The sequence below is a fragment of the Equus caballus genome, chromosome X (genome assembly GCF_041296265.1).
Source record: "Equus caballus isolate H_3958 breed thoroughbred chromosome X, TB-T2T, whole genome shotgun sequence".
In the NCBI taxonomy this organism is placed as follows: Eukaryota; Metazoa; Chordata; class Mammalia; order Perissodactyla; family Equidae; genus Equus; species Equus caballus.
The window spans coordinates 14267464-14280801 of NC_091715.1; the positions used below are offsets into that span (position 1 = coordinate 14267464).

General features: G+C 40.4%; 1 protein-coding gene across 12 annotated transcripts in view; it reads left to right on the forward strand.

Moving 5' to 3' along the window:
• Positions 1-13338, forward strand: part of CDKL5 (cyclin dependent kinase like 5) — a 202334-nt gene that overhangs the window by 113516 nt on the left and 75480 nt on the right. For all 12 annotated transcript variants that reach the window (XM_070258222.1, XM_070258224.1, XM_023633569.2 and 9 more), the window contains one exon: positions 4594-4639. In XM_070258222.1, coding sequence (XP_070114323.1) covers positions 4594-4639 — 46 coding nt within the window. The remainder of the gene's footprint in view (positions 1-4593; positions 4640-13338) is intronic.

A 13338-nucleotide genomic window follows, 5' to 3' on the forward strand; every position in this document is an offset into this window, starting at 1 on the left:
GCACTGTTAGATTATTTGGGATTTTTCTTGTTTGTTGAGATAGGCCTGTATTGCTATAAACTTCCCTCTTAGAACTGCTTTTGCTTTATCCCATAAATTTTGGCATGTTGTATTTTCATTTTCACTTGTCTCCAGGTATTTCTTGATTTCTTCATTGACACAATAGTTGTTCAGTAGCATTTTCTTTAATCTCCACATATTTGTGGCTTTTCCAGTTTTCTTTCTGTAGTCAGTTTCTAGTTTCATACCCTTGTGGTCAGAAAAGATGCTTGGTACTATTTCAGTCTTCTTAAATTTATTGAGACTTATTTTGTGGCCTAATATGTGATCAGTCCTGAAGAATGTTCCATGTGCATTTGAAAGGAATGTGTATTCTGTGGTTTTTTGATGGAATGTTCTGTGTATATCTACTAAGTCCATCTGGTCTAATGTGTTAAGGCCAATGTTTTCTTATTGATCTTCTGTTTGGATGATCTATCCGTTGGTGTAAGTGGAATCTTAAAGTCCCCTGCTGTTATTGTGTTACTGTCTCTTTCTCCTTTTATGTTTGTCAATAATTGCTTTATAAATCTAGGTGTTCCTATGTTGGGTGCATAGATATTTACCAGTGTTATATCCTTTTGTTGGATTGTTCCCTTTATCATTATGTAATGCCCTTCTTTGTCTCTTGTTACAGTTTTTCTTTTAAAGTCTATTTTGTCTGATGTAAGTATTGCTACCCCTGCTTTCTTTTCTTTGCCATTTGCGTACAGTATCTTCCATCCCTTTACTTTCAGTTTGTGAGTGTCTTTAGGTCTGAAGTGTATCTCTCTCTTTTTTTTTTATAGATTTTATTTTTTTCCTTTTTCTCCCCAAAGCCCCCCGGTACATAGTTGTATTTTCTTTGTTGTGGGTCCTTCTAGTTGTGGCATGTGGGACGCTGCCTCAGCGTGGTTTGAGGACCTGTGCCATGTCCGCGCCCAGGATTCGAACCAACAAAACATTGGGTCACCTGCACTGGAGCACGTGAACTTAACCACTTGGCCACAGGGCCAGCCCCTGAAGTGTATCTCTTGTATGCAGCATATATGTGGGTCTTGTTTTCTTAATCGAATCAGCCACCCTATGCCTTTTGATTGGAACATTTAGTCCATTTACATTTAAAGTAGCTATTGATAAGTATCTACTTATTGCCATTTTGTTACTTTTTTCTTGGCGTTTTGGTGGTTCTCTGTTCCTTTCTTCTTTTGCTCTCTTTGTTTGTGACTTGATGGCTTTCTTTAGTATTATGTTTGGGTTCCTTTCTCTTAATTATTTGTGCATTTATTATAGGTTTCTGGTTTGTGATTACAGTGAGGTTCATATATGATAATCTAAGTATATAGCAATCTTTATTGAGTTGATGATCTCTTTAGTTTGACCTCTTTGTAAAAACTATTCTTTTAGTCCCCTTCTCCCACATTTTATGTTTTTGAATTCATAGCTAACCACTTATTTTTTGTGTGTGTATCCGTTACCCTCTTATCATTCAAATCGGTTATTTTAATACTTTTGTCTTGACCTTAAAATTATCTTCATAGGTGGTTGACCTGCTACCTTTATGGTATTTTTGCCTTTATCAGTGATTTAATTGCCTTTTTAAAAATAATTTTCTTATTCTTACTTGTAGTCTTCTCTTTCCCACTTAAATAAGTCCCTCTAGCATTTCTTGTAAAACTAGTTTCTCAGTGATAAACTCCTTTAATTTTTGCTTGTCTGGGAAATTCTTTATCTTTCCTTCCATTCTGAATAATAACCTTGCTGGGTAGAGTATTCTTTTTTTTTTTCTTCTCCCCAAAGCCCCCCCAGTACATAGTTGTGTATATTCTAGTTGTGAGTGCCTCTGGTTGTGGCATGTGGGATGCCGCCTCAACGTGGCCTGACAAGTGGTGCTATGTCCACTCTGGGATCTGAACAGGCAAAACTCCGGGCCACCTAAGTGGAGCGCATGAACTTAACCACTCAGCCACAGGACTGGCCTCAAGGGTAGAGTATTCTTGGATGTAGGTTTTTTCCTTTTAACATTTTAAATATATTGTGCCACTCCCTTCTAGCCTGTAAAGTTTCTACCGAGAAGTCAGCTGATAGCCTATGGGCTTTCCTTTGTATGTCACTTGTTGCCTTTCTCTTGCTGCTTTTCAGATTCTCTCTTTATCTTTAATTTTGGATATTTTAATTATAATGTGTCTTGGTGTGCGCCTCTTTGGGTTTGTCTAGTTTGGTGCTCTCTGTACTTCCTGTACCTGGATGTCTGTTTCCTTCCTTAGGAAAGTTTTCAGCTATTATTTCTTCAGATAGATTCTCTGCCCCTTTGTCTCTCTCTTCCTCTTCTGGGACGCCTATAATATGGATGTTAATGCGCTTGATGTTGTCCCAGAGGTCCCTTAGAATGTTCTCGCCCTTTTTAATTCTTTTTTCTTTTATTTGTTTCTCTTGGGTGATTTCTTCTAGTCTTTCATCCAGATTGCTGATCCATTCTTCTGTATCATCTACTCGGCTGTTCAGTCCCACTGGTGAATTTGTCTTTTCCAGTATTGTATTCTTCATTTCTGATTGGTTCTTTTTTATATTTTCCAATTCATTGTTGATGTTCTCACTGACTTCATCCATTCTTCTCCCAACATCAGTGAGAATCCTTATGACTTTTTGTTTGAACTCTCTCTCAGGTATATTGTTTATTTTGTTTCATTTAGTTCTTTTTATGGGGTTTTGTCCTGTTCCCTTGCTTGGAACATATTCCTTTGCTTCCTCATTTTGCCTCTTTCTCTGTGCTTATATCTGTGTGTTAGGTGGGTCAGCTATGTCTCCTGATCTTGGAGAGGTGGCCTTATGTAAGAGATGCCTTATGAGGCCTAGCAGTGTGCTTCCCTCTTGTCACCAGTTCCAAATGTTCCAGGAGTTACCCCTGTGTGGGCTACATGTGTCTGTCTGTTGTGGCAGTGTTGTTCTTGCTGCAGGTACCCAGGGAGGCTATGCTGGCCCCCTGGCTCGCTGGTTGTAATGCTCAGCTACATTTGGCTACTATGGACCCTTCATCAGTTTATCGAGTTTGGGAATCCCCAGTACAGTTGGCTGCAATGTCTAATAGCACATTCCCGTTGCAGTTTTTCTCTTAAGTGGGTGGGCCTCCAGCTTGTCTGGTTGCTAGGCTCAGGGCTTACAATTACTGTAGGGCTCCAGCCTGCAAGGTTGTTGTCAGCTCTCTCAGAATTGCAGCTGAGTGGGGCTGATCCCCTACATGGCCGTTTCAGAAACACAGGTCTTCTGCCGCTGACAAGCCCCACGGCCCTCAGGTCCATACATATCATCAACACAGTCCTGGCCCATGCATATGTCCTGACCCCCTAAAGCAGACCTCGTCACCCCACTGCAGAGGCCCCCACACACTCTACACACTCCTTGCACATGCCCTGCCCCCGAGAGGCGAACCCTCTTGCCTGCCTGCACATCATCCAAGCACCTAGTCTATACAGGCTGACAAATTGCCCAAGAGCTTGCTATTGGGTGGAGCCAGTCCCTAGGGTGGGCTGCCTTCCCTGGCTGAGATGGGTTAAATTGGCACTCTAGTGGGTGGGGCAGACCCCTGAGATAACAGACCAGGGGAAGAACTCCAATGGAGTCTCCCAGTGTCTGTGTCAGTTCGCCTGTACTAGGTCACAATAATGGCTGCCCCCAATGTCTCAGTCCCTGGAGAGGTCTCACCTCTCACTGAGATGCGTTCAGAGCCTATCAGGTGATGAGTCTTTTTTCAAGAAAGAACTGTGCACCTTTCTGGTGATTTTTGGTTGCTTTTCGAAATGGGTGAATTTGTGCTGTATATTATTTTTACCAGAAGCTTTTTTATTCCTTTTATTGATGAGAATTAGACGTGAGTTATTTAACCTAGTGGTACTTAGTTCTTAGCATTTTCATTTTCTTTCCAGCCCTCATTTGCTTCTCCTCTAACCAAAAAAGACAAAAAAAGAATAGATTTGTGATATCTCAGTTTAAAGTAGAGTCCTGCTCACAAACCACTTCTGTTAGTTTAAGAGAGCTAAATAAGGGCAGGGGGAAGGTGGTTCTTAGTATTTGGTGGTAAATGTTTATCCTACTTTGGATTCGAAATGACTTTCAATAGGGAATAGCTGGTGTACAACTAGTTATGTTTGTTAGGAAAAGGGAAGTGAAGGGAGGAGAATTGGAAGAGGCATTCTGTTACCAGCAACTACTAGGTATTGTAGAAGCCTTTTCTCTGGTCGTAGAAGCCCAATTAAAATGTGTCCCTGGGTTTCAGAGGCAGTAGAGATGCTGGTGATTGTCTCATCCTGGCACTTTTGTGTAGCCTGAAGATGTTGACGGTCTCTGCTCTTTGTCCCCCAGTCCCTCCCCCTTCTCCTTTTCCTTCCCTGACAATGTCTGCGGGGTGGTAAGAAAGAGAATTTTGGGACCAAGAAATGAGGGACTGAGAAGGAGGAGGATCTGCTTTTTACTCTCCGGGTTCTTGCTGCTCTGTGCTAGAATATACGCCCAGGAAACTGGGATTCCCAGTCTGGAAACACTGGAGAATGACTTATTTCTGCCTCTTTTCCTTTGCAGGAAACACATGAAATTGTGGCAATCAAGAAATTCAAGGACAGTGAAGGTATATATATGGGTTTTTTTCTTTCTGTATTTAGTTTCTGTGACTAGAATGTGGTAGAGATGGGATCTAGCTGATCAGACTCTGTTCCTGAGATTTTAAATTCTCAATCTCAGAAAGTAAATATAGCTTATTTATAATCATGCTTTGCTTTGAAACATCTAGTTCCTACTGTGTGAATCTTTTCAAGTCACGTGATATTAGAAAACTCATCTTGTATTTTAAGATATTGGAAATCTTGCTTCAAATGCCTGATAGAAGGTGTACTATTTAAGCTGTTCCTAAATATTATTAAAATGAGAAAACTAATTTGAAGTAAATACTTCTGTGGGTTCACACAAGTAGAGAGTGCTGTATGAAAGGCTTCAGTATTGAATACTGTGCTCTCCGGTTCCTGGTCAGTTAGAAATTCAAGGATGAGTGGTTGGTAGACAGTAGTGAGGGAGTGATTTTATATTTAGAATAGCTTATTGGGAGAATAAAACTTTTCAAGAAGAAATACCATAGTTGGAGGCCTTGGTCACACGTCCAGACCATTTCAAATGGAGTATTAAAATTACCCTATGCTGGGCAAGAAAATTTAAGATAAAGTATTAAAAAAGTAATGTACAAAAACAATAAATAAAGCATTTCAGTAGTTCATTAGGTTTTAAATCTAGACTATTGGTCATCCAAAGATAGCCAAGTAGAAAAACTGACCACAAAGACACGCATGGCCTTTAGAAAATCTCTAAGCAGCATTTTTCCTTTTTTTTTTTTGACAGAGATCTACAGTAGAAATATTTTTTATGTCCTAACTCATTATCCACATACATAACGTCCTATATATAACTGAAGCAGAAGCGTCACAGAACTACTTTATTTTAGTAATGTGAGGTTCTCCATTTTCCATTCTTTCCTGCTGATATAAATTCATATAAATGCCTATTGTGGCATCAAATACATTGATTTCAACACTAATGAGTCACAACCTGCCATTCGAAAAATAGCTCTCCAGGCGTAAGAGGCGCCAGCATAGCATCAACCTCCATATCTAATTGGAATTTGACAATAGCAGTCTTAGCCTACCTTCATCAGCACACATTGACTGAGTACTGTAACTCACCAGCCTTCATATTTGTGAACAGTTTCATCACCTTTACCTTAGAGACTTAGCAAACTAAATAACAAAAAGTCCTGGGTTAGATCCAGCAGTGTTTGATGTAACCCAACTCTGATGTGCTGGTTATGTGGAGCACATGCACATCAGCTGGGACATTTAGCAGCCGTTGTCTTGGCAGCCTCAAAGAGAAGGCAGGAAAAATGCTTTTAGCTTGTTCTAAAAACAAAACAAAACAAAACTGCTTCAAATGATGTTGTCTAACAGGAAGCAATAGCCCCAGGCCAGCACACTATGAGATCATTGGAAATGAGCTCTTTGAGCAGGGGCTTTGGGCTAACCACAGGTGGCCAAGAGAAAAGTGGAGATCTACTGAAAAAGAGTGGTTGCAACAGTAGATCAAAGCGTAACCTTCTCATGTGTATAAAGACTTCTGGCTGTGCATTCATCTTGTAAGGCACATCATCAAGCGTCTGTTGCCACTAAAAATAATAATTGTCATCAAATTTTTGAAAAGCAGTACAATCTAGGCCACGTATGCCATTGCTTTTTTTAAAAAAACTAAGTAACGTATTCTTCACAATGTCTATCCTATGCATACTAATTTTTAGCTTCAATTAAGTGATATATTTGTACTTGTGTTAATGATACCTTCAGAGTGGCAATCAAGAGTGTATCTGTTGAAATTCACTGAGCGCTGAGCCAGGTGCTGTCAGAGCTATGAAGGTAAATCAGGTGCGGATACTTTTAGGAAGCTTATGACCTATTAGTAGAACTAAGATCTGTAAGTAAATTCAGTAAAACAGAGTAGAAAGCAATCAGTGTCTGAATGAATTTGCATAATTTCGAGGAGAGAGAGATTGTTTCTAGCTGTTGCATCCTGGGAGTGTATGAATAGTCTAGACGTTATAGGAAACATTTGATCAGCCCTTATTTTACCGAGCTGACAAAACATGAATCCACTCTGCCCTGTCTCTGCCAAGCATTATCAGTTACCATACCTCGCAGGCATGCAGCCTTCTCCCCGACCCACCTTGCAGATAGACACCTTCGTGGGTATGCCTGTACATACTTCCAGAGGGACACTTCCTAAACACTTCTGTGATCGACTCTGAAGACATATCCAATTATTCATAAGTGTTTAGTTCCAATCCTATTCTAGGCACACTTTCTTACGGGTTCCAGTTCCTCCTGGGAGATCTTATACTCTCTTTTCTGTCTTTACCCTTTTCTTCCTGTCAGTGGTATCTTGCTTGATGGAAAGTAAGGGAACGTGAGTGGTGAACAACCCTTTTGGAGTGTGAAGTGTTCATAGATAGTCTAGTACAGATGAGGATGTCCACTCAACCCCTATGTAAACCACTTAATTCTGAATCAATTTATCATCTTCAATTTCAGTCAGGCCAATTATAATAAAAAATAGAGTTTCATGATAATATTGCCCTTATTGTCATATAGCTCTCATTAATCTCTTTTATTACTCTGCAAATACTCTTTTGATATTATGATAGTGACTTTTCTAAATCCAATGTTTAAAAATCTTTGTGAAGATAATAAAATAATCCTATGAAAACATTGTTAAACTGAAATAGGATCTGAACTTGGTCTGACCCACGTTCAAGCCAGACAAGTATTCTTACAGTGATTGTATTAAGGGATATTTTATAAGAGTATATATTACCTCTGTTAGCTTTAAGAGATTATGATAATGTCCTATTTTCTTGTTAAATTCATGTGTATCCACAAATTTGTGTAAAACGTTTTTGGAACTACATTTTAAGGTGGACTACTATTTAGTTCAAGAAGTCCTTATTATCCCAGAATAATAGATCACTATTTAAAAGGGGAACCAAAATTTTATAGTAAATGAAAGGTTGGATAGGGACTTTTAAGTTGGGAAAATGAAACTCAAATTACGAAAATAAGTTTATCTTATAGTTAACACAATTTAGGTTATAATAGCAACTATGTACCATTTCTGAGAAGAAAGAATCAAGTCTTTTGGGGAGGAGGGACAATTTTTACAGTAAAATTGTAGGCTAGGTCAGTGAATGACTTTCACGATAAGAAGAGGGTTATTAAAAAATACATGAGGGGCCGGCTCTGTGGCCGAGTGGTTAAGTTCACGTGCTCTGCTTCGGCACCCCAGGGTTTTGCTGGTTCTGATCCTGAGCATGGACATGGCACCACTCATCAGGCCATGTTGAGGCGGCATCTCACATGCTACAACTAGAAGGACCCACAACTAATAATATACAACTATGTACTGGGGAGATTTGGGGAGAAAAAGCAGGAAAAAAAAAAGATTGGCAACAGTTGTTAGCTCAGGTGCCAATCTTTAAAAAAAAAAAATACATGAAAAGCTTTGTCAGTTTACTCTTCATTTTTGTGTGTTCCTGTCTTTCTTTGTCCTTGTCGGTTTTTATCCTCCAGTTGTTAGCTGATGTAACTCTATCAGATCACTTATCAGAGGCTTTGCCTATGATTCTTCCTGAAAGACTGACATACTGGGTGGGGATAAAAACTCCTGTTAAAAAGAAGAAATGTTTGAGTGATATCATTTTTATCTGAGATTGCTTCGTCAATATTTTCTTGTTGTGATGACTTTTGCTTCTTTATACATTATCATAAATGTGGAGTCTCGATAATAAATTCTTAATGATACCCTGAGTGATAGTATTATGTTTGTCTATTAATGTAGGTTTGCACAGAGAAACATTAATAATAAACACCTAACCAACCAGAAGTCTCCATAGAATTAGTTCTGCTCAGTATTTGGATTTTCTTAGAAAAATGACCACAGACCAAAAAGATTCTAGAGATTATTTAGTTAAAAGGTACTTTTCAGACTATGTATAATGATAAATTTAGCCTAATTCTCCTACCCTTCCTATAACTCTAATCTTGTACAATGAGATTTGATGTTCAGATATTCTAATCTTCTATCACTATTGGATCATCATTCTCATGCACACACATATATAAGTTTCTGCCAGCCTCAATTTATTAAATAATCCAAGATCCCTGATTTAGACTAGATTGCTTTGGACCAGCAAGATTTAAAAACATTGTCTGTTCAACCTTTACTTGAGGAGGTCCTGTGGCCTAGAACTTATTTTTGATGTACATTTGGATCTTCTGATGTGACAACAGCTTTTGCTTTTTTGGACTTTTCAGTCCTTCCCTGAGTTTGCAGGTGATGGGGTAGGGAGGGATCCTCCCTACTTGTCAGTGGGCCTCAGTACATGGCAAGGAGGCTGCCTCTCAGGGAGCTGTGTAACAGTCTACGGTGAAGATGGAATTTAGCTTGTGTCTGCTTTTGTATCAAATAAAATTGCTTGCATTTCATATCCTGCTGCTGTTTATGTTTTATGCAAATAAATATTGTTCTCTTGGAATGGACGTATTTATTCTTAATCATGAGAAAATGTTTAACTGATCATCCATTCTTTCCTTCAATTTATTTCATCCTTATTTTCACCCAAACACTAGAAAGCTCTATTGTGATCTCTGGATCGAGGTAACTTTTGTTTCTTATTTTGTATAATGGAACAAAACAAGAATTCATAATCTTTGGTCCTTAAATTCAAGAGCCTGATTTCTCTGTAAGAGAGACCTTGAAACAAACTTTCCAACCCTTGGTTAAACAGAGAATTCAATAACTAAGCTTGAGCATTCTGGCTAGTCATGATTTCACCACACTTCCTTTTAACGTCCAAAATGAGTCTCTTTCAAACGTCAGGGATTCTTCTAGGATTTGGTGAACATTTTGCACCTTTCATGATTTAATAAATTTACATTCGGCTTTACTTAGCCTTCATCTCGGAAGATTTAAGGGTTCTCATCTTTTTCTGGTATATATGACAGCAGCACCACCATTCCACTCCCCTGGCCATGTTAATTGTCCTCCTGTTGATGTTTCTTCTTCAGTCGGGGCAACTAGACTCAAACATGGTACCCTTATGGTTTTGTGTAAGGATGGGTTGACCACCCTCCCCTGCTCCCACTGTACCTGTTTATAGGTCCATATGGGGGGCCCTCTTTGGCTATACAAGAATGTCAGGTTTGTGATTTCATAAAGTAGGTTACAGCTATTTCTAGATTTCTTTTCTAAGCCCACAGTTCTTTAAAAATAGAGCTACAATAGAGTTTCTGCTAATCTTTAGATTTTTCTCTTTTTATCACTTACTTATCTTTGCATTTCTTTTACTCCTTGTGATCTTTCTTCTTGAAAGTTGTTTTCTTTAGTGAATCTTCCTTCTTATTTTTTACATATGTTAACTTGCCTAACTGGCAAGCTTAGAAGTAGGTTAGTTTTTTTACGTAGTGTCCTTTTTCTACCTTACCAATTATTCTTCACTCAGTAGAACTTATATAACTTTGTCAGGGTTGCCTGTACTAAGCCAAACGCCCTCAGTAGTAACTGATGACCAGATCCACCAGCATGCACTTAAGCAGGAATCGCATGGAAGTACCAGCTCTTAGAGCTGGAAGGACCTTCAGAATCATCTGGTAGAACCCCAACTCCAGTTTACAGCTGAGGAACCCAAGGCCCAAAACTGTACAGTTAGCATGTGATTAACTGGGACTAAGATGCAGACCCCAGGATCTTTGTTGAGTTTTTCTTCTGCACACACCATGCTGCTTTGCCACTCAGCTAAGCAGTAACAGAGTCTAGACCTGAACCTGGGTGTTCCCACTCACTCTCCAAAGCTCACTCGCTGCCTTACACCATGTCGTCTATGTCCCTGTGTTCTACTCAGTGTGACATTCCCTTCATTCACCCTGAGAAAGTTACTCTTTCTAGACTTGGTTTCTTCGTTTGTAAACTGGAGGAGCCTATCCTAAATAAAGAACCCACGGGATTATTTCAACTGGAAGGCAGGGATTTTTGTGCTCACTTCAGTGGGCTGTGCTACCACCTTTAAAAAAACTGCCTCACTGAAGAGCTTTGCTACTTTCTGAACCTCTGAGGAGAGAAGCATGTGTAAGTGGAATGGGCATTCCTTTTCCCCATCAGCTGATCGTTTAGTGCCACAATTTTCATCATAATGTACAAGGTAGGCCAGGAACCTTAAAAGTTCTCAGAGAGACAAAAAAATTGACAGGATATACCAAGTAATGAAATAATGAAAAGTAGACCATTTTGTTTGCACTTAGGGAATTAATAACTCCACTTCCTGCCGGTTCCCATTCGTTACAATCTTAATGTTGAAGTGCTTACCTCAACTTTTTTTTTTTTTTTAAAGATTTTTTTCTTTTATTTTTTCCTTTTTCTCCCCAAAGCCCCCCGGTACATAGTTGTATACTCTTTGTTGTGGGTCCTTCCAGTTGTGGCATGTGGGACGCTGCCTCAGCGTGGCTTGATGAGCAGTGTCATGTCTGCGCCCAGGATTCGAACCAACGAAACACTGGGCCGCCTGCAGCGGAGTGCGCGAACTTAACTGCTCGGCCATGGGGCCAGCCCCACTTACCTCAACTTTTAATAACTATGACTGGCATAAATTAGAGAAGTCTTCATTTCATAAAAGATAGCCTGCTTAAATGAGGTGGCTTTGGCACTGCATGCTAGGTGATTTTGTGAGCTGCTTTTTCAAGATTCATTTTTCTTCTCTCTATAGCCATTGTTAGGTAGAGTCAGTATAGATTTGAATGATGTATATATAAGAAAGTACCAAAATTTAATGAGGTTTAGGCTCATAATGAGATTTTAATGAAAAGAAATCATAGATTATTAGATTTGGAAAAGGCCATGGGATTTTTTAGGGTGTGTGCGGGGGGATGCCCGTGGCTTGCCCATAGTCACGTGTCACAGTGCTAGGTGGGTAAAAGGATTCAAAGTCCAGGTCTCCCAAATCTTACTCCACTGTTCCTTCTACTAAAGCCATCCTGCTTCAGCCGTTCTGAGGTGGCCTTATCTGTTAAACAAAGTGAAACTGCCACAAGTTGCTAATAATACAAAGCTCCCTTTTTTTCAGTGGCTTTTTGGGCACCAAGAATTCACCAAGCAGTTGATTAGAAAAGATACACCAGCTGTATTTACTGTGGACTTTGTTGCGACACTTATTTGTACCCAGCTCCAGCATAGCTTATGGATGCTGTTAATGATTCAATATATATGTGTTCTTGACCTTTAGTGCTATCAGTCTTCTGGGGACCTCCATTTTTCCTAATCACATACTGTAGAAGATAAGCAGGGGCAGAGGTGAAGAGGGGAAAATAAATTCAGTTTGTCTTGTTGCCTGAAAAGCTGCCCTTTCAAAGTTCTAGAGGGAGGAGATTGAAAGCACTGCACTCAAAACTGAGAGGGCAAAGTGCTTATTGATTGCCATCACATTGCTGCTTCCCCTAAGGCTTAAGGGAGCAAGAGCTGGCCACATATGAGCAAAGATTTCCTCAGGGCACTGGGGCAAGTATTTGGGTAGGAAGTATTTCTTCATCCCCTCTCTGTGGCAGGTACAGTGCTCCATGGCTGGCTGTGAATTGCTGAACAGCACAACTTAGGCCTATTCTTCTAGAGCTCTCGGTTTAGCAGGAGTGGCCACACAGATGGTAAACCAGTAAGCAAACAGATACAGAAATGAAACTGGTGAAAGGAAAGTTCAGAGGACTGTGATAAGGAATAATGGGAATGGAGGCCTGCTTTGGTTTAGTGGTCTGGGCCAGGCTCGTGAGGAGTGACATTTAAACTGAAACCTGAAGGAGCCAGCCCTGTAGAGTCTGGGTAGTATAATGAGAGTTCTAGGCAGAGGGACCAAGTTCAAAGGCCCTAAGGTTGAAAAACAAAGTTTGAGGCTGTTTTGGGAACTGAAAGACTAAGGTGAAGGAGGAGGAGGAGGGCATGGCATGGGGATGGGGATGGAAAACAGACAGGGACCAGGTCATGAGTTGTCTCTTGCTGAGTTACTTCCTCGTTGGAAGAGCATTTGCTTCTTGCTGAGGTCTGTGTGGCACGCTGTGTCTTAGAGATAGGTGGATTTTAGTCTGATTACCCCAACCTTGAGAGTAACTCTGATGGGCTAACAGAGGGGCAGGTTAGCCTTCTTCAGAGGACTAAAGGCAGTTCTAACAGTCGCAAAACACCACCTCTGGCTCAGCCCCAACTTGCAGAAGAGCTGGACCTCTGCCCCCTCCCCCCCAATCCTCTCAGCCACTTTGGGAAGTCCCCTGATCACATTGCCATGCATTCCCCCTGCTGCCAGGTGGCCCTCACTGTTTCATGCTCTTTTCCCCTGCCATGGGCCCTGTGAGTACCTGTTCCCAGTTGACCCCCTGATGTGGGCTGGTTCACTGCTTATGCCGCTGTAGGCCTTTGCTCCTGCTGGTTCTTGCCTTCGGATGGGCAGTATCTCTCTTCCCTTTCCTAGTCTGGGCTCCAGCGTCTCCAACAATTTTCTTGCTGAAGTAGGGAGAATATTTCACTTGTGTAACCAGTTCACAAAGGAGTGTTGACTTCATGTTCCCTGTTTGTCACGGATCCTCTGGTGCTACACAGACCCTGCTTTTATTATAGTCTAATTTCTTTGAACTCAGTTTGAATGGGGGTTGGGAGAGGGGCTGGGATAGAAAATAATCTAAGTACTCCTGGCACTGCATTTAGAAT